The sequence below is a fragment of the Panthera leo genome, chromosome B2 (genome assembly GCF_018350215.1).
Source record: "Panthera leo isolate Ple1 chromosome B2, P.leo_Ple1_pat1.1, whole genome shotgun sequence".
Taxonomy (NCBI): domain Eukaryota; kingdom Metazoa; phylum Chordata; class Mammalia; order Carnivora; family Felidae; genus Panthera; species Panthera leo.
The window spans coordinates 148,884,446-148,905,348 of record NC_056683.1 but is presented as its reverse complement, the minus strand read 5'-3'; the positions used below and the strand labels follow the sequence as shown (position 1 = coordinate 148,905,348).

The window sequence follows — 20,903 nt, the reverse complement described above, 5'->3', positions numbered from 1 at the left end:
TAATAAAGGTGACTTTTAATAAAAAGCATAATTGAATTCAAATAAAAAAGTACAGAACGTAACACACAATCACAGCGTCACTTACACAAACAGGAACGGACGTGCCCTCTCTGGGCTGTCTGGAACGGAGACCTCAGAGCCCTCGGTGACCTACGTGGACAGCAGCTCGGCAGGTGCAGGGGAGGGGGGCTGCCCCCAGGCCGGCACCGGCCCCGTGTGCCAAGGGCCGCGGCGGAACGACCTAGAGTGAGTGGGTAAAGCCCGTCAGACCAGATGTGGTCTTAGGCCATCACCACTGTTCCCGTCCAGTCTGGATTTGGATACGACCAGCCTCCACATCTGAAATAAAAGCGCTGCTTCATGCTTTCCGACGCCTTTTGGCCTCTCGTCTGTTTCCAGGCATCTTTACAAGCAATAAATTATAACTATAAAGAACACAACCTGCCGCTGACGCTCCTTACGTGGACCCGGGCAGCGACCACTAATGTCAGCGACAAGTCCAGGAATTAAAGGAGCAACCTCTAGATTTCTTCAAATCAGGCAAAACTACGTAGCACACACACAAGTGTTTTCATAGAAGCTTCCTGGTCTAACGACCCTTCCAGACGGAAGGAAATACACAATAAAGCGGACACGTCAAGTTTAACTTCAAGTAACAGGCTTCAATGCTACACATGTACCAGGTCGTTTTGCCAAGTATGTGCAGAACCACCTAATATCGAATATGCTTTGATTCCAGACGGCTCAAGCCACACACACACACACACACACACACACACACACACACACACAGTTGTGTGAACCTACAGCTTTATTGACACCTTTCAGGATGCTCTTAATACTCGTATTTTCATGGGTTCACTCCCTGTGAGGAGTCTGAGTTGTAGATAATCAATTTCCACAGAGAAATGTGTAGCCAAACCAAATTAAGAACTTGTATCTTCCACACATGGGCTCAAGTCGGAAGCGTTTTGTTTAGTATAACGAAAAGTTAATTTTTAAAACTATCTGCAGTCTTTTTGAAACACAAGGCACCAACAGGGAGCAGACATTCCAGCAAAGAGTGATTGTCTGGGGCGGGTGGGGGGGGATGCAACTGATCAGAGTCCTCTGTCCTTTGTTGATGAGAATACTTCCTCCTTTCCTGTCTATGCAACGTCTTCCAGGTAATCCGCGACATCACTGAGCTGGGACACAGTCAGGTCCTGCGTCAGGTCATCAAGCTTCGTGGTTCAAACGGGAAAAGGAAAGAGAGCTGGTGTCAGAAGAGAGAGTCATAAACAATCTCTAAAACATACTGCTGTCATTTACATATCACCTTGTACTCCACAAACCACCTCATATTCAAAAGTCCCCTAAACCCTCCCCTTCCTCCCCCATTTCGAAACCTGGGACGATTACCGAAGGCTGAGCTCGCAGCCCAAGGCCACGCTAACGAACACCTGTTGCCATAACCCTCCCAGCTGCCCCGGTGGCTGCAGGTACATCGGGTGCGACCAGAGACCAAGTGCCGGGAGCCGTCCTCCCCCAGCCTTCCCGACGCTCCCGTGAGGCACACACTACCGGTCCCGCTGCGCCAACGGGCAGGCTGGAGATGACCGATTAAAGCGCGCCCAGGAGACCACAGGACGCAAAAGGACACGGTCCCGGAGCCTGCCGGCTCCGACGCGCCGCCTCTCCCAACGGCCTGCCGCGTCCGCTCACCCCGCGGCGGTCACGGGCACTTGGGGAACGCCCCTCGTCCACCTCCGGGCTGGGCCGCCTACAGCCTGAGAGGCGCCCACCTGACCGGCAGCCGCCTCTGTGACGCCGACGGGACAGCCTGAGATGCCGCCTCCGTCTCACGTGCAACGTGCGTCCACCCAAATACACTGTGCCCTCTGCCCGAGAACAAGGCCGAACGTGGATCTCCAGGACGCACTCCTAACCGCACAGCCCGCCGCACGTCCGCCGCATCGTCCCCTCCGGGCTTCCGCGCCAGCCCTGGCCTGCCTGTTGACACGCCGCTTCACCTCCCCCTGCACGGGGCTCCCGTCCCTGCGCCCACTCCCAGTCCTGTCCCGACTTCTCTGGCCTCTGCCGTCTACACCCCTGAGGCGGTCAGTTCGGACTCCAGTCCCGACCCACCGGGGCCCACCTACGCCCACGACGCCCAGCCACAGGGCACAGGTGCCCCAGCGGCACGCACTGACCCCGGGAGCGGCCATCAGGGGCACCCTACAGACGCGTATAGGCCATTGTTTCTCGACTTGGGCCCAGTAGCTGTCACGTCACGATTTTCAACTGTTTTTCTCCTAATCCGTGTACAGTTTTTGAAGCTTCACAGTAAGTCAAGGCAACAGGCACAAACAACGTTCCACAGGAAACGCTAACACCATACTTTGTCACTGGTATTGATGTCGTCCATTTCCACAGAAAGATCTTCCTCGATCTCTTCACCGATACTCAGCTCACTTTTTTCTGAGCGATGGCTGGTACTAGTTTGAGAGAAGGAAACAGAATAAAGGACACTGAACATGAACGTTTAAATGAAATATCAGGTACCATTAACTTTGTACGTATTACCTCACCTGATCCTTAACATAACTGATCGAGGGCAACAGAAACAGGGGAGTCAACTTAAGACATGAGAAAACCAAGGTCCGTGATGGTGACTGTGGCCACAATGTCAGGAAAAGCACAAACCCAGGTTCTTAAAATTTCATCTACAAGCCATGCCATCTCTCAAAAAAACTGTATGATAAATCATTCTGTTAAGAAGTAAAATATAAATTCTCAATTTCTCAATGCGGGGGGGGGGGGGGAACCTTGTCAGTTACATCAAATTCTCAGGCTCTAATTTAAAATTTCTCATCACACCCACAACAATTATTTCCAAACCATCAGGCAACTCACAGATTGTAGTATCATTACATACGTAAAAAGGTATCTGAACAAAACATGACCTGTCATCTGAATGAGGACACTAGTTGGAGAGGGCAATGTCTGAAGTTAGGCACGCGTCCCCACCTTCCACGGGGCTGGGGGAGCGCACGTGGACCACGGCGACCTGATGCGACCTGACGCCTCCGACTGGCCGTGTTGTGTTCTTACCAAGTTTCCCGAACATGACGCGTTTGTTCGCATTCTAATGCAAAACCAAAACAGGCTGCAAAGCGCAGGGTGTAACTCTGGAGTGACTAGCGTGCACGAGAGAGTCAAATACACTAAAATAAGCACCAACGTAATTCCGTGACACTTTCCTGTGTCACAAACTCTTTGCGATTTATTTGCTGCCCAGCTATTTTTCTTACCTGTTAAAATCATCAACATAGTCGTCGTCTTCTCCAGTCCCTGTAAGTTTAAGAAAAGACGGGCGACGTTTACATCAGCACGCTTCACGATGTAGCTACGATCGCACACTCACGTTTCCTTCAGGAAAAACCCCATTACCGAATGATATTGCATCATTAAAAATGAAGTCTCCAGGGTTAGAAATATCTTTCCCGTATAGGACACGAAAGCAAAGGACCAAATAAACTACCTAAGAAATAACAAAATGTCATTCATAAAATGTGGTTGATACCCAGTCTTGTATTCCAAGTACCCGAAAGCTAAATCACGTTGTATGTTTATCATTTGTAAAGTCGTCTGATATTAAAAATATCACGTGCTGGATGTAATGGGAGACCTCAAAACCAGGTTATCATGAACCCCCTACTGCTGCCTCACGGGCTGTGAGTTCGAGCCCCGCGTCAGGCTCTGGGCTGACAGCTCGGAGCCTGGAACCTGCTTCCAATTCTGTGTCTCCCTCTCTCTCTGCCCCTCCCCTGCTCGTGCTCTGTCTCTCTCTCTGTCAAAAATAAATAACATTAAAAAACTAAAATAATGTCCAGGTGGGGCTCTCAGTTAACGTACCCGCACTTTACAATCCGCGTGACCTCAGGCCACTCACGTAACCTGGCTCTCATCTGCGGAAATGGAGGAAATACTAAAACCAACCTCACAGGGTTAAGACTGAGATAAAACCACCTGCTGCTACGGTGCCAAGTGCGTGTCGCCAGCGTCATGACCACCCTAGGCTGGCCCGCTAACATTCGTACGTTACTTCAAATACTGAGAAGTCCACAAATTCACGACGACGATGAAAACAAACAGGAAGCAATACTGTTGCAATACCATCAAACAAAACTAAACAGAAATGCTGATTTACACCAAACCCTCACGTCCGGCTGAGTGACCAGACTTCAGCTGACGAGTCCCAGGTCTTCCCCGCAGTGGCACCCACAGCCCCAGCCCAACGACCGCACAGGTCCCGGCGAAGGCGAGGGAAGCAGAGGGCCCCCTTCTCCCGGTGGCACCTGCGGCGCGGCAGGGCCCCTTCCCTCCACGAGGGGAACGCTCAGTGTCCCCTCCTCAATAGCAGGCTGGGGCTGCCCTGGCTTTGACAAAGAGCAGGCTGTCAGAGCAGAGGGACAGCAGGAGGCAGACACCTGGCACAGGTGAGACGCAGGTGAGACATAGAGGCAGCAGGCCGGGCAGGGAGCAGGGAGCGGGGGGGGGGGCCAGAGGCAGGGCAGGGGCGGGCCAGAGGCAGGTTGAGCCGGCAGCCGCGGGTGGGGCTGAGGAAGAGGCGGCCTGCCCAGGAACCGGGGGAACTCTGGGCAAGGGCGCAGGCCCGCCCAGCATCACCGTCACCGCCACCGCTACCGCCACGACTGCAGAGTCCGGCAGCTGGGGCGCGTCCACGCTGCGGCTGCAGGGCGAGCCGAGACACCGCCAGAGGCAGCTGGCGCTCACGAGGCACCGTTCACTAGGGCCTGCGTGTGTCATTAGACTGTCTCCAGCGTACAAGGAGCTGGGTGCCGTCAGCGCCCGCAGACAGGCCCGGAGAGGGCACAGCCGGCCTCCGCCTGTTCGGACGCGCCACGGAGGGAGGCCCCATCTGCGATGCCACCTGCACCCACCCGCTCCCAAACCGGAGTCCTCTCCGCTCACTGCAGTGTCCTCCAGAATGGGGGGGGTCTCGCCAGGCCCCAGCGCCCACCCCGTGAGCGCAGATCCGGGGCAGCGGAACGTCGCGTGGGGCACACACCCATGTCCCGCGGGGACGGAAGAGGGACCGCCAAGCACGCGGGCCGAGCCGTTTCTTCCAGCCCCTCCCGGGTGAGGTGCGCCTAGAGGACGCCCACCCGCCTCTGTCCCTCCCCCTGGACCGGACACCGGAGGAGAGCCCCAGGGCGCTGTAAGCGCTCGCGTCCGCAGAAACGCATTTCCTCCCTCAGGGTCACAAACCACCACTCCACATGACACAACTGAACACCAGATCCACAGCCTGTCTCCCGCTCAGGCTGCTCCCCCAGGGCCTGGACGGCGCACTCCCGGTGCCCAGAGAAGGGACTCTGCCTTTGCACAGACTGTCCTCGGTCCGCGCTGAAACGTCACCCACCTGGTCTCGGCAGGGAAGTCGCCCCCGGGGCGAGGACGAGCCCACCTCCCGCCCATTTCCACCCCAGCGCCCACTGGCTCCCCCCAAACCGCGGGTGTCTGCAGGGGCCCGTCCCAGGCAGAACCCCCCGCCGAGAACCCAAGCTCCACAAGCAGGGAGCCTGTGGTGGCCGCTGTGTCACCCACCCCAGGGGACCGCCAGGCGCCCAGTCAGGAGGCGCCTGCTGCAGGCCAACCCGCTGCATTTAAGATTTTATTCTAAAACATAATGGCCTTCAGGCCATGAAGACTAAAAACAGGAAATCTACTTACCTAATCCAAGCGATCCAACTTTATCATTGACCAACTTCAGATCTTTCAAAACCGTGTTTCCTCTTTTACCTGTGGAGGAAAAACATTCACACAGGATTGACTTTTAGAACCCAACAGTCTCTAAGGCGTATCACTGGTTTTTCCGGTATAGGGTTTATGACTATAACGTCATAACCAAAATCGAAGACAGAACTGCAAACTCTGACGAATGATGCTCACATCATGCATCGCACCCCCTTTTTAACCACACACCATACTGCTCTTTATTGAAATCTGACCAGGAAATAATTTCTGGCCTAACAGATAGCACCGTCTGTGAAAAGACTCATTAAGTGTGAATTCAGGCACTACGGTTATTCTCAATTTTATTTCCTTCAATTTTGCTTTAATTCAACGGCTATTTCATTTACCAAACTGATTGTTTTTTCAGTCCTAAGTGCTCAACATCCTCTCCCAGTCGTCATTCTCTACTCGCCGTTAAGAGCAACTTGACCATGACCCGCTAAGTTCTCACTGCAGGTGACAACGACTGGAGAAGAAGAAGGGGGGGAAACGGGCGTGGGCCACATGAACAGATAGGTGGCCAGTTTACTACCCGGCTCAAAGAAGCCACACGTCATCTCCTTCACGTATCCTGGGGAATCCCGCAGCTGCACCACGTAACATAGAAAGGTTAGTAGGGGCGCCGGGGGGGCTCAGTCGGTTAAGTGTCCGACTTCGGCTCGGGTCATGATCTCGGTTTGTGAGTTCAGGCCCCACGTCGGGCTCTGTGCTGACAGCTCGGGGCCTGGAGCCTGCTTCGGATTCTGTGTCTCCCCTCTCTCTGCCCCTCCCCCACTTGTGCTCCGTCTCTCAAAAATAAACATAAAAAAAATTAAAAAACAAAGGTTAGTAAATACTACAAAATTATGCAAAAATCACACAATTTCTTAATAAAGATCTACTTTTTAGTAGGGTCTAAAACAGTGTCCATTAAATCTCTATTTACTGTGATATAGTAAACAAACTTCACCTACACGCGTCTTCGTTCAAGGCTACACTTTCAAACCCTCTGTCTTGTCACCACCTGCATGTGGGAGGGGCGGGAAGGTAAACCGTGCAGCGACACGGCCCTTGCACGTCTGACAACCCGCCTCTCCGGTACGTGGAAAAAGAGAGGTCAGATTCACATTCCGAATAAGGAAATCTTGCCATTTGCAATGATGTGGATAGAGTCAGAGAGTATAATGCTGAGGGAGATAAGTCAGAGAGAGACAAATATCATACGATTTCACTCACGTGTGGAATTTACGAATCAAAACAAACGAGCAAAAGGAAAAAAAGAGAGAAACCAAGGGTCAGACTCTGAACCATAAAGAGCACACGGATGGGTCACCTGAATGGAGGGGCTGGGGGCATGGCTGGAACGGGAGGGCGTTAAAGAGCACACGCATCAGTCAGAGCAAGACAGATGCAGTCTGTTTTCACTCCTGTGTGGATCGCGAGAAACTTAACAGAAGACCATGGGGGAGGGGAGGGGAGGGGAGGGGAGGGGAAAAGAAAAGTTACAGAGAGGGAGGGAGGCAAACCACAAGAGACTCTTAAATCCAGAGAACGAACTGAGGGTGGATGGGGGTGGGGGAGAGGGGAAAGTGGGGAAAGTGGGGAAAGTGGGTGATGGGGACTGAGGAGGGCACCTGCTGGGATGAGCACTGGGCGTTGTGCGGAAGCGACCAACCACGGGAATCCACCCCCCAGGCCAGGAGTATACGCTGTATGTTCGCCATCGAAAAAAAAAAAAAAAAAGAGAACACGCATCATGGTGAACAAACACATAAAATAAATCTAGGAGATCACACACACACGCACACAATGATTTGGGGTTCTGATATCCAAAGGGGAAAAAAGATGGGCCGACCCCAAATGGCTGAAGGGAGAATATTTTAACATTCCCGTGACGATTATTTGCAATCGTAGAAGCTACAAAACAAATTCCTCACAACTGATCGACTCTAAGTCCTGCTCGAGTCCACCTAAATGCCCCACACGGGAGACATGCCTTGACACACTCACGATCTAAGGCGGCTAGGAAGCGGGTTTTGGAAGCGTTTCGATGGCTGGGAAAGCCAACGGCGGCACGAGGAAGCCAGGCGACCACGACCGACCGTGGTAAAGGGAGGGAACGGGAGCCCCCTCAGGAGCACCGCGGGCTGAGCACTCGCGCAAAGGAAACGGCTCACGGGCTACTTAACCAGACAAAACCCATCGCCAGGCCTCGGCCGGGTCTCCAGCGCACTCACTTCCGGCCTCTGCGGACGAGGGGGCTCCGGGGGCTCCGGGGGCTCCGGTCAGGGAGCTGCGGCCGCTCTTCAAGGGGGGCGCGTCCGAGAGCGAGGCGAGGCTTCCCGCGGGCGGCCCGGGCTCGCTCCTCCTGCCAACAAACAAGCGGGTCGCCTCAGTCGCCTGCGGCCAGGCCAACGACACAGAGGCGACTCCACCGCGGCGGGAGTGCGCGCGGCGCCGGGACCCAACGTGCGGTCGCCGAGTCCGCGGCGAGTGACCGGAGAAGCCCGCTGGCCTCTCCCAAATCGTCTGCGACCTTACAAACTGAACTGTTCGGCACCGTCAGGCTCTGTGATTTTTAGCAGAAGCCGGCGAGGGGCAGCACAGAGGCCGCCTCCCCAGCGGTGCCCCGCCCTCGCGTGGGCCTCCCGCGGCCCCACCGCCCTCCTCACCCCTTCCCGGGGGCCTCCTCTCCAGCCCTGCCCACGCCCACCCACGCCAGCAGGAACCTTCCCAGGCTGCTACCGTCACCCCTCACCCCCCCACCCTGCCAAGTGCACCCGCGCGCCCTGCCCTGCGCACGGCACCGCCAAGACCGGCCTCTCCCCGCACCCCTGCACGTCGGCCCCTCCCCCCTAGCGCTGCCCTCAGCAGACAGGCGCACGGCCATTCCCCACTTCCCCACTTCATTGTCCTGCCCCCACCCCTCACACCCCTGTAAGACACAACTCCCCACCTGCCATCCACCCCATCCTCCGCCCAACCCGCTCTAACCCTCCGCCACCGCAGCCGGCCCCACGATCCGGCACCCCGCCTCCGTGCGGCGACGCAGTGACTGGCTTCCAGGACTCACTCCGGCCTCCTCCTTCCAGGACACCTCTCCGAACCCCCCCGGGTCCCTTCCCGCTCCCTCCTCCTCCCCTCGCTGACCTCCAGGTGCCACCTGCCACTTCCCAGGTGACAGCCTCCAGGCTCCCCTAGGGGCAGCATCCAACACGGACACCTCCCTGCCCCCTCACTGGGCCTCGAGCCCAGACCTCTCCCCCGAATGCCCGTCGGACGCCCTCAGTTACCGGCCTGAGGCCTGACCTCGGCAGCAGCGAGCTTCCCAGCCCGAGTTCTAGACCGTCACCCGCCCAGCTGTGCAGCCCAGCCCTGCTCTCCACCTGTCGGCGGGGTTTCCAACCTTCCAGCCATCCAGCTGAAAACCCTGGGCCCTCCCTCGAGGTCACTTCGTTCTCTGACACTGACCAGCAAACCCCTTCGGATCCGGCCTCCAAGCACACCCCCAAACTGCCAATTTCTCACCACTTCTGACATCGTCTCTCACCCGGCTAATCCCGACCGCCTCCCACATGGACGCCCAGCGGCCAGACCCCGGGGCTCCCGGTCTCCCTAACGGCGAAGTCGTACGTACGCCCGCCGCAGTGCCCCTCGCCGCGCTCTGCCGTGCCCGCAGGGCTGCGCGAGCTGCCTCCTCTCCCCGGAGTTCCAGAAGCCCCGCCATCTGCCCGGCCGACTCACCAACTCAGTGAGCTCCCCCCCCTACCCAGGACGGACGCTCTAGCCGAGCACCACCGGCCTCTGCTCGCCCCGTCACTGCTCGGCCATCACTCTGGCTGCATCCCCCTGGCGGCTTGTCGGGACTGCCTCCTCCTTGGTGCCTCTGTCTACAAGACTGCAGGCTTCTGGAGGGAGGCGCCCTGCCTGAGCTCTGGCTGCCCCGTCCTGGCACGGGACAGGCACTCGGTACGTGCCCGCCGGCGGAAATCAGTGATACCCAGGTTTTCGCCACCTGGGATTCTTTCACAGCACGAAAGGCTTTAGTGACACAAAATCAGACTTACATATCAATAATTACAGAAGCTTTAGCAGCTCGTTTTTAAATTACGAAATACTTGGAAATGATATTTTTAAGCCTCTGGCCTGATAATCCAAAGACACGGTTTACTCACCAACCGTAAGTTTTTTCTGGTTTAGGAATGGGATCATCAAAGAAAGAATCCCCTTCCATATCCTCTCCGTCTGGACAAAGACCAGCTTTGTCTTTGACATCTAGACTTTTGTTACTTAGGAAAGATCCAATTTTCGTTTCATGAGTCGGCAAGTGGAGACTGCTTCTGCTCTTTGGTTCTGATGAGGAGAGACTCGTGTCACTCTGACTGGCCTCACTGTTGGCCTAGGAAAACAGAACGGGAAAGAGAAGAGGCCTCCTTGGTGAAACGAAACATTAAGAAGCTATTTGACACAAGAAAACATCACACGGACATACACAAACCTCTGTGTGTGTGTGTGTGTGTGTGTGTGTGTGAGAGAGAGAGAGAGGGAGAGAGTGTGTGAGATCTCACAGCTGCATGGAGGGGAGAGTAACCCCGTGACCTATCAGCGCGTCCCCAATTCACAGCATGGCTAACTTCCAAAGGAGAGAATGTCAAAAGTAATGTGTTCGAACCATTCTTCTTCTCCCTCCCTAAATGGAAGTATCTTTCGCTACCCCATTTATAAAGAAGCTTTCTCACTTATAAATAACTTCTGCGTTTCCTCTTACGTGTCCATCACTGCGTCAAAAGTTATCTTAAATTAGTAAGTCGCCAACTTGCAGAAAGGAGGAGGGCCCACGGGTGAAGAAGGAAGATTAGTTCACGTGAACGAACCAGGCAGTAAAACAAAGCATTCATCAGGGAAGACGGCACTTGTCCACCCAGCGCCAAAGAGAACAGGCGTCGAGGCGAGAGGGGCCCTCTCCGCCGCCCCCGCGTCGAAGGCAGATTTGCTGCCGAAAGCACCGGTCTGACTTCAGACACCGGACAACCGCCCGATCCACACTGCCTCACCCGTCCGCGGACAAGTGTCCCGCGTCCGCCTCTGCGCACCTTACACGGTACAAGATCCTCAAGCGTCTCTACCCCCGTCCTGCCCATCTGGTGTTACGGGCGCAAAACCGCACACCGCAGTTTCTTGTTTTCAGTTGGCCTTGATCCGCACAACCTCACTTTACTCCATCCTTGGTCCCATTTCCTTTTGCCCTTAGACACGTCTAGGTCAACAACAACAAAAACAAAGCATGCTAGTGGCGATACAAGCAGCTAGCCTTTCTGGAGAACCTTCAAATCTTCCTCCAGGCGATCTCCTTTTCATCTCAAAAGCAGCCTAAAGCACGGGGAGGGGGGGAGGCGCGGGGGCAGGGGCCGTCCTCCCCGCTGATTCGGAAAAGGCGGCGTGCAGTCGTTTTAGTCACTTGCCGAGGTCCCCAGAAAGCTCAAGGGTCAGGTCAACACTAAGGTCTGATTCCAGAGCTTAGCCCTTAACACTCATGCCACGCCATTAGGTCGACTCGTATGAAATTGCACTTTTGTGGGTTCACACGGACAACTTCCCCAGGTTCGGCCTTCCGCACCACAGAGGGCAGTGCTGTGGCCGGGCCCGCACGTGTGCAGAGGACTCTCCCGTGTCCCCCCACGGACGCCTCCCCCGTCCACGCTCTACTGCCGACCACACAGGGAACCGAATTCAACTAGAGTAGTATTCTCCAGCCGGGACTGCTGCTGGGAGTTAAGAGAGGAGGCGTGTGCAGGGGGAGAGGCGAGCGGGCGAGGAAGCCGTGAGGACGGCGCTCCAGGAGGACGCACCCTCGGTACGCCGCGTAAGGACAGGGTGGGGCGTGTGTGTTAAGACACAGTTCACACTTCTCCACGAGAGGCCGTGACCGGCCGACAGCAGGCAGGACGCGTGCCACGCAGTGTTTCGGGCCTTGTACAGAGCCACACACTGCAGAAGTTCCTAACGTAGACAAATCAATTCTTGTGAAAGAGACGTCCGGGAAAAGAAACACCAACCTGTCCTCCTTTAGACGACACGCGGCACTTTCACGCGGCAGAAACGTTTCACCGTCTCCCAAGCACTTTCTGGAAGTGCCCCGTGTGATCAACTACAGAGAGGCACCACCCACCTACATGGTCCCCGGATTCGTGCCCGACGTCATTTACGATCCATACCCGCTGAGACACGGATTGATCGTGTTTTCAAAGACATATACGTGTGGAAATAAATACCCTGACTCGTGACATTTAAACCCATTTACAACTACAGATACCGAGAAACACACTCTCTCCGTCAGAACACTCCTGAGAAAACTCAAAAGGTCGAACCAGTGTGAAGTAAATGGGACGTAAACGTAAAGCAACTTAACAAAACACAGTATTATTCCAAAAAAGTCTCTCTCGCCCGTGAAGTCACGTAACGGTTTATGTGACGTAACTGCAGTCCCCGTGATGAACCGCAGACACTTAGCGATCCCTCCCTCTCCGTCCCTGGTGATCTCTGACTGGTCCTAGCAGTATCGCCGGTAAAGGCGCAAGGACTAGCTTTAGGAAGACAACTTCCACAGACAAGCGCGCTCTGATGTTCGGCACAATGCGCATTTTTAGAAGTAATAATTAGTTTGTTTTAAAACTGCAGTTCTCGGGGCGCCTGGATGGCTCAGTCGGTTGGGCGTCCGACTTCAGTTCAGGTCACGATCTCACGGTCCGTGAGTTCGAGCCCCGCGTCGGGCTCTGTGCCGACGGCTCAGAGCCTGGAGCCTGTTTCCGATTCTGTGTCTCCCTCTCTCTCTGACCCTCCCCCGTTCATGCTCTGTCTCTCTCTGTCTCAAAAATAAATAAACGTTAGAAAAAAAATTAAAGCTATAGTTCTAGTCATCTAGGGGGTAAAATTTAAAAACACTCCATCTGCTTTGGAACTGGGCTCCAAATCCATTTCTAAACTACACAGGAATGTGTCACCCTAACTGTGACTAAGTGTTTATCTAAAGAACCCTTACTCAATCGGGTTCCTAATGAATTCACTCAACGTGACTCCAAATCACTTCTCCCGTTGGAAAACAAGCCACACTGACAGAAGGATTTATCAAAACATCGACAGGTTACCACAAAAGCACCACAGAACTTTAAAACCGATTTCCACACGGGAAATCCGAGTCCTCTGAGCAACAACAAGTCAAGTCACGACGTGTTCCCTAGAATGTGTTTAAACACCCTGCATCGTGGCTTGAGACGAGTCTGTCTTGTGCACACAGATCCAGTGACCGCGGTTTCCATCACGTACATGTGGACAAACCGGAGGAACCAAGGTAGCTAAAATTAAGCCCTGTTTACAACAAACCGGCGTGACAACAACAGCAAGAATCCCGAGACGAATTCACTCCCTTCGCATTCACTCCCTGGACGAGCTCAGAGCCCTCAGCGGTTGTGACGGGTTGAACGGTGTCTCCCCAGAAGGGAGGAGACGGAGCCCTAAGCCCCGGTGCTCCAGAGCATGCCCTCACCAATCGGGTCACGACAGACGGGACAGCTCACGAGGGCTCACGGCGCAGGAGGCAGGCCTGGCTCCCCACCGGGGAGAACCCACGGGGGCATCCCGGCGGGGACGGAGCGACAGGCGCACGCCGTGCTCACAGTCCTCAGAGGAACCGGGCGTGCGGACACCCCCCTTTCACACCTGCGGCCTCCAGAACCACGAGACAGCAAGGGCTTGCTGTCTAAGCCACCAGGTGGGTGGTGCCTTGTCGCAGCAGTCCTGCTCAGGGCTCCAGACAGTAGCCTCCCGGAGGTCGGCCTTTTCACAGAAGCCACTGAGCAGCACGAAAGCAGTCACTAAGTGCCCGGGCACCGACCTCGAGACTAATAACCGTCGTGGTAAATTACAGTAAAGTTGCAACAAGGTTTCAGAATGTACCTAATTCTCTACAAGTACACTTACACATTTAGACTTCAGTCATTTCTAGATTAACAGAAAACTGACATCACAGAGAAAGAAGTTTCACGGTGAAAATAACTACAAATTTTCCAGGAACCGAATAATGAGTTACCACTAGAACATCTCGAGAACCAAAAAAATACCAAAAAATTACCACTAGAACATCTTGACCACCAACAAAATAATAATAATTCTGCTTTTCCAAACGAAAGGCTTAATCTGCACTGCTCATGCACAGAAACATCACACCTAAAGAAATAACCCACTTTAAAAAAAAAAAAAAAAAAGAGCAAACCCACTTTTGCAAAAGTACTAAAGGAACCTATGGGAACTAATTCCCTTCCTCGCTGGTGTCTCAAGCCCCCAGCTCTGCCCACCCGCCCCCCACCCTGCCAGAGGCCTTTTTTGACCCAAGATTTAAAGAATTTTACTACAGCTGTAAAACTACATTTAGAATTCACTCACCTAGAAAATAACACCACCGTAGGTCTCGAAAGCCACAAAACATTTAAACTCCTCTAAAAACTTTCTCTAGACACCAGTGCCTTTGATCTGCAGACAATCTGCAATCCCTCCAGACGCACCCTACCTCTGGCTCTGAAAACAGACTAGAAAATGACCCTCTGCACCGAGGCTCCGCTCTCCCAGATCCGGCCAGCAGCTCGGGGGCCAGCGGGAGAGGGCCTGGCTGTCCCCTCTCGAACCTGAAGCGGCCCCGCGACGTGCAGCTGGCCGGGCACAAGTGCGAGTGGCCCAGCGCTGGGCCTGCTGCTCACCCACGTGTACCCATCCATTCAGGAAGGGGTGTGAGTGTGTGTGTGTGTGTGTGTGTGTGTGTGTGTGTGAGGGAGTGACGCTCCTCAAGTATCTAGAAAGCCCTGAGCAAAGTGCAAAGACACAGAAGCATGCCCACCCCACCCCCAAACCTACCCGCATGGCGGTCTTCACCCCTGCCCTCAATCAGTATCACGCTGGGCCGATCCCAGAATTTTGAAAACAAGGAATAACAAATTCAGAAGCATCCCTGTTTAAGAACTTGAGAAGCAATACACTAACTAATTTGGATGTAAATCTAAAAAGATAAAAAATGAAAATTAAGAAGAAAACAAAAAAGAAAGAACTTGAGAAGCAAAACATACCTCCACACACACTAGATTTAAAACCCTGAGAAACGATTACAAAAAGGATGATCTTTCCCATTACATTCAACGCGATGACAGAAAGCCTCTGAGTCTAAACATCGCAAACAAAAACTCCCTCGCGTCTTAAATAACACACCTAAGTCAGTGGATTCCACCAGTCTGTCTGCACCACAACTGGCACCGGGTCGGCAGCACCAAAGGGTTTACGGTGAAACGGACCGGTACAGACTCCGGAAGTCTGGAGTCCGGACCAGTACAGACGACGCTCCGGAGGGAGGGCTCCCGACACACTGGGAACGTTTACCGCCACGCCCGCCCACCCAAGACCCCTCCACCCAGGACTCCAATGCCCCCGGCCACCCTCCACCACCCTTCAGCATCTCACAAAGGAACAAAAACCAGAAATGTAACTTTTATGCAACCAACTTAAATTCGCTCCAGAACCTTGGATTTTGCTCTGCATATTGGCAGGTTTATAGTAACAAGTACAAATCAAATATATATACGTACATATATATACGTACGTATATATATACACACACACGTACATATACATATAGACATAAATGATTTTTGAAGCTCATTTCTAGTATGGATATAACTTCTCTGAAAACAGCCAAGGATCTCCAAATAAGCCCTAAGTCCCGAGCCTTCCTGCTTCCTGCCTGCAGAAGAACACGACCCGTCCACACCCCTGCTCCCTGCTCGGCGTGGGGCTCTCCTGCCGCTCCGCCCGTGGTCCCCACACTGGCTCCTGGCAGGCGGGGCCACGCTCACAGCTTTGCACCCTGGGAAAGGCCACCTAGCTACCCTGTGAAGGGCCCAACGTCAACGTCCACAGGCAGCTCGGTATTTGATTATTAAGATGTTAAGAGTGTTAGGATATTAAGGACACTGGAAGCCCACCGCACATGCAGGCAAGGCCGAGAGGCACTGGAACGAGAGGTAAGGGCTCACCCATCAGGCTGGACATAGGGGATGCTGGGTGCGACACAGATTTATCATGGCGATTCAGAAACGAGATCAAGGAGGGGGGGAGCGGGGGAAGTTTCAAAGTGGCTAAGTATCTTTGGTCAGAAATACAAAAGTGAGATAAAAGGGGCCCGACCGATAGCCTACAATTCCGGGGCACGGGCCTGTCCACATTCTTCAGTCGCCCCCCAGGTCGGGGGACCACGAGGCCTGCCCGCTGTAGACCGAAGGGTAAAGTCTGGGCCCACCATGGCTGCAGTTCACTGCAAAGTGAAAATTCATCTTTCGACGTGCTTTGGTTCTATGTATAGACCTCTTCGAAATGTCTGAACCAGGAAGACTGGATGAAAATGTAATACTATGAAATATGCTTTTAACGTTTTTGAAAAGTCCAACAAATTGACTAAATGTATCTTTAAAAAAACTACGCTGTTTTATATCATTAGCCATCTTTCTTAAGAGGGGGTCTCACCTCTCCAATGAGACTGTCGCCTGCTTCGGTGGGGACCACGGTGAGGTGCCCACAGCGCTTAACACAGTGATGTGCACCACACACGTGTTCAGACGTACCTGCTAAATGCCACTCTAAAGGGTCTTCTCACGTAGAAACACACACAGACGACACGAACAAGTACAATAACGGGAATTTACTGGAGAAACCACAAGAATGAAGGCAGCTAACACAACAAATCCAGGGTTTAAAAGCCCTTTAATTTTGAGGGTCTTCGATTATAAGCTAAGGTTCCACAAGAACTGAAGCATCTCGCAGAACTAAAAACTAAATATCTTAAATATCTTATCCTAAACAGGTATGAGAACTGTCCTGATGAGTAGTGTGCTTCTAAGAACTCTAATACTTAAATTTTAAAAGCAGCTAATCTACTGGCTGGGTCAATTTTTGTCATCTCTGGGGGAGGAAAAAACGCGGCCAGGCACAGATCCCTGACGACTCAGTGCGCCTACCCCGTGCACCCCCACACACCCCCCGCCCCAGGCACCCCCGCGGCCAGGGCTTCGTGGAAAGGCTCGTCATCGACATCGATGTGCAACGGGCAGATGAGTTGCTGAATGCTGAACACCTTTCATTTATCGCCCGGAACTTATCCAAAAAGTAGTCTGATGTTCTATTTACCTCAGATAAAAATCATAACGTTAAGAATAAGAATAGGACCCCCTCCCCTGCTCACGCTGTCTCTGTCTCAAAAATAAAAACGTTAAAAAAAAATTTTTTTTTTTTTTTAATTTTTTTTTTTTTCAATGTTTTTTATTTATTTTTGGGACAGAGAGAGACAGAGCATGAAAGGGGGAGGGGCAGAGAGAGAGGGAGACACAGAATCGGAAACAGGCTCCAGGCTCTGAGTAATTTTTTTTTTTTTTTAAAGGGGTGCCTAGGTGGCTCAGTCGGTTGAGCATCCGACTTCGGCTCAGGTCATGATCTCAGTTTGTGAATTCGAGCCCCGCATCGGGCTCTGTGCCGACAGCTCGGAGCCTGGAGCCTGCTGCGGATTCTGTGTCTCCCCCTCTCTCTGCCCCTCCCCTGCTCATGCTCTGTCTCTCAAAAATAAAAAACATTAAAAAAAAAAATTTTTTTTAAAACAACATGTATAGGACCATCCAAAGGGAAAACAAAAATTTTCGACTTTTTTTTGGACAAAACAAAGAATTCTCCAAGTAAAATTAACTGCACATTTGAAAAATACAACAGTATGATTTTCACCCGGATGAAAACTGAAAGTCAGATTACTTTTCTCGGCACTGTGACTTTATCACAAGTGACCGCAGACAAAGGAGCACGGGCCCGGGGCGGGCAGGGACCGTCCGGCAGGGACCCAGCGCCCGGCAGGGACCCAGCGCCCGGCAGGGACCCGCGGCCCCCAGGCTGGCGGTCTGCTGTGGCGCGGGCTGCGCTCCCCCTCTGCCCTCGCGCGTGTTACCTTGGCACCAGACTTCCGCCTGCTTGTCTTCTTCTTACCTTGTCCTGTGTACCTTGGTATCTGAGCATGAGAATAAAATGACATTTTACCACAAAGCATAAATCTGCAAAAAGAAACTAATTCATCACCAAACTAACAAAGCTTCCGATTAGCAAAGTTCTTAAAACTGGAAATCTGTTCCTTTTAGAGGCCCACTATTTTTTTTTCTTCTCTTGCCTTAACTCTCTTCCTCAAGTGCTTCAACCCACGGGGAACCGCTGGGCCTCACGGCTACCCGGTCACCCGTCCACACCGCGGCCGCAGCCCGCCCCACGGCAGCTGTGCGGGCAACCGCTCCTCTGGGCCCCGCCGGGCCCGGCTTCCCAAAGCTTCCTCGGGAGCACACGGTACGGGCTCCGAAGGTCGGGCTGGCCCCCAGGCCTGACCACGACTTCCCAGGGTCCCCGGGCCCATCTGTGGGCTCCCGGACCGGTAAGGCACCTGCTCTAAGACACAGGCTCTCCTTAGAGCCCAAAATGATTCCGGAGCATCGAGCCGTAAAGGAAAGCAGGCAAGTGAAAGGTGGGGAAAGTGCCAAAACTCCGAATCCACACGTCAGCGCCGCCAGGAACCGCGTTCCCACCATCGGAAGGCCTCCCGTTGACACGAGTCGGCCGTGGCACCGGGAGCGGCCACGGCCACCGGGAGCACGGAGGACTGCTCTCTCAATCACCCTTCAAAACGACATCACTGTCCTGTGAGCCCGTGGGGCAACGTTCCCCTGCCAGCTAACTTCAACGATCCTCAGCAAAACTCCTAGATCTTGAAACTTAAGTCTGTGCACAGAGAGTAAGAACACGCGAAAGGCTTTGCTATCTTATCCTGAAGACACACCGCGTGCAGAAGTCGGTGCTGCTAACTGGCTTTAAAAAAATACTGCTACTCTGCTAAAGAGAGAGCGTCCAGAGAGCTCCATGCCGTGGGCACTAAGTGTTCTGGAATATGCGTTAATTTGAACCCCTTCACAGCCAGACATTTTCACAGAAAGCAATGCTGCTCACAAAGGCTCTGACAGCTGGCAATTCATTTAAAGGGTCTTCTTAAACTCACTCACAACCTCGTTCTCTCGGTTACTGTGGTTCCGGCCTCCCATGAGCATCAAGGGAAAACCTTCCCCACAGAAAAAGCTCACCAGACCTCGGGGAGAGGGGACCGCTACGCACGGGATGACGGCCCCTTCCCGCGGCGGGAAATAAAGCACCAAACCCTTTGGTCTCCAAATCGAAAAAATGAAAAGGAGCAGCCACATCCCAGAACCGGCGACAACACAGCAGGGACCGCTCACGGTGTCTGAGCCCGGGCGTCTGAGAGAGAGAAACCCCCCTCTACCACGTCCGGCCCCTACACGTCGCCTCACCTGGAACCACCCGCACAGCCCCTCCAGCGCGTCACCCTAACCCTGCGGGCTGGAGATCAGAGCGACGGTCCCAACGCCACCCGACCCGACCCCACCCCGGCTGGGACTGGCCGGTTCCACCGGTGCGCGCTGCTCCCGACGGGTCACGGGGCGGCACGCTCCCGAAGCATCCTGCTTCTGCCGCCCTGTTGCCCCCGGCTTCCAGTCCCAGGGTCCCGCTCTAGTCTCGTCCAGGGTGCCAAGTCCCTGAGACCGGAAGGCCTCGGCTCAACAACCCACAGCCGCCCCCTACGCACGCAGCCAGAACAAACGTACGTTCGTATGCATCCTCCAAATGGCTCGCTAACATAAAACCCTTGCAATTTACCATCCAAACCGGTCCCCCGTCTGCGAAATTCAACACAACGATATCCTGGAACCACAGTCTGGAACCTAGTACCCTCAGGCCAGGAATTTATGAGCGAAGAGTAAGTAAACGTCCTGGCCAGCTGAGGAAGAAGATGTTCCAAGGACCAAACTGAGGAAGAAGATGTTCCAAGGACGAGCCCACAGAGCCCCCACTTCTGTTATTCAACAGCATATTCCTCTCCAGGACACAAAATTCAACACAGTCCCAACCAAGGGAAATAATCTGTAAAACCACAGGCTGCATCAGGGGAAAGACGCGTCTTCGCGAAACTAGGCAGCGCTGGCGTCAGTCACGCGACGGGAGAGACAGCAGCAGAGTCCCCGCGGCCGGCTCACCTTGCTGGGACTGCTGTGTGCGCTCGTCTTGCCGTCCGGTGACTTCGGTGGAGAATGCACATCAGAGAGATCTAGCGCACCCTAAAACATTTCACAGTTAAAATTAAAACAGATTCAGAGCAAAACATAAACATACTAATTATGCCTCAGCGGAATTGTAGCATTTAGAACTACTACAGGACGTCGGTGTTTTTGTAATTATCGTAAATACTCTTACGAGATTTTCCCCAATTTTGCTACAGCAGAAACAAAACGAAACACACTTAGATCCCAATCACCTAAGTATTTCGCTCAATGACCTTGACCCAGTCTCCCCCCACCCCCCGCCCCCGCCCAGCCCGTGCACGTGAACCCGGCCCGTGAGCCACAGCCACGCTTCCAGACTCGCTTCCCTACCCCGCCGTGTCTCCACCGTATCCACGAGCAACTCTCAAGAGTCGCCCTCTTCGACGACCACGCCCCTCCCTTCCTCTTCTCTGAGCCCGGTGCCCCTCCAGCCCTGTCGCCGCCCGTCACCGCCCACGTCCGCATCATACAACCACCGTCTGCAGGGCCCGGCCGGTCAGCTCTCGGCGCTAGGCTAAACGCGAAGGAGGAATTCTGCCATGTTTCTTGAACGGAAATCACCTCCTGAAATTCACCCGCTCCATCATCCCAAGCTCTGTGCGCCGTATGCGTGTTAAACATCGGTCACTTTGCCCCAAGAACCCTTCCAACAGCTGCAGCTTTTAAACGCGAAAACACGCTGCGCTTCACACCTTTGCTCCTCCGGCGGCCCCGTGACGTCGAGTAACGGCGTCGCCTTCTCCCAGGCTGACCGCCTCACCTCACCTCGGCAAACTTCTCTTCTTCCCGGTTACCCTCCAAGGCCCTAGCCCTCTGCCAAGATATTAGCTCACTCGGTCTGGCTGCTTCTTCCCTCACAGGGGATCTTTTTCTGCCCGTTTGTCTCTGTGTTTA

The 20,903-nt window shown here is 53.7% G+C and overlaps 1 protein-coding gene across 3 annotated transcripts in view; it reads right to left on the bottom strand.

Moving 5' to 3' along the window:
• Positions 1–793: 793 nt before the first annotated feature.
• Positions 794–20,903, bottom strand: part of CEP43 (centrosomal protein 43) — a 30,198-nt gene continuing 10,088 nt past the window's right edge. The window contains exons 6-13 of one of the 3 annotated variants that reach the window (XM_042940286.1): positions 19,944–20,024; positions 17,804–17,863; positions 9,957–10,180; positions 8,019–8,149; positions 5,740–5,808; positions 3,294–3,333; positions 2,381–2,477; positions 794–1,223 (exon numbers count right to left, since the gene is read on the bottom strand). In XM_042940286.1, coding sequence (XP_042796220.1) covers positions 1,149–1,223; positions 2,381–2,477; positions 3,294–3,333; positions 5,740–5,808; positions 8,019–8,149; positions 9,957–10,180; positions 17,804–17,863; positions 19,944–20,024 — 777 coding nt within the window. In that variant the 3' untranslated portion in view covers positions 794–1,148. The remainder of the gene's footprint in view (positions 1,224–2,380; positions 2,478–3,293; positions 3,334–5,739; positions 5,809–8,018; positions 8,150–9,956; positions 10,181–17,803; positions 17,864–19,943; positions 20,025–20,903) is intronic. The other 2 variants (XM_042940287.1, XM_042940288.1) reach the window with 2 other exon arrangements.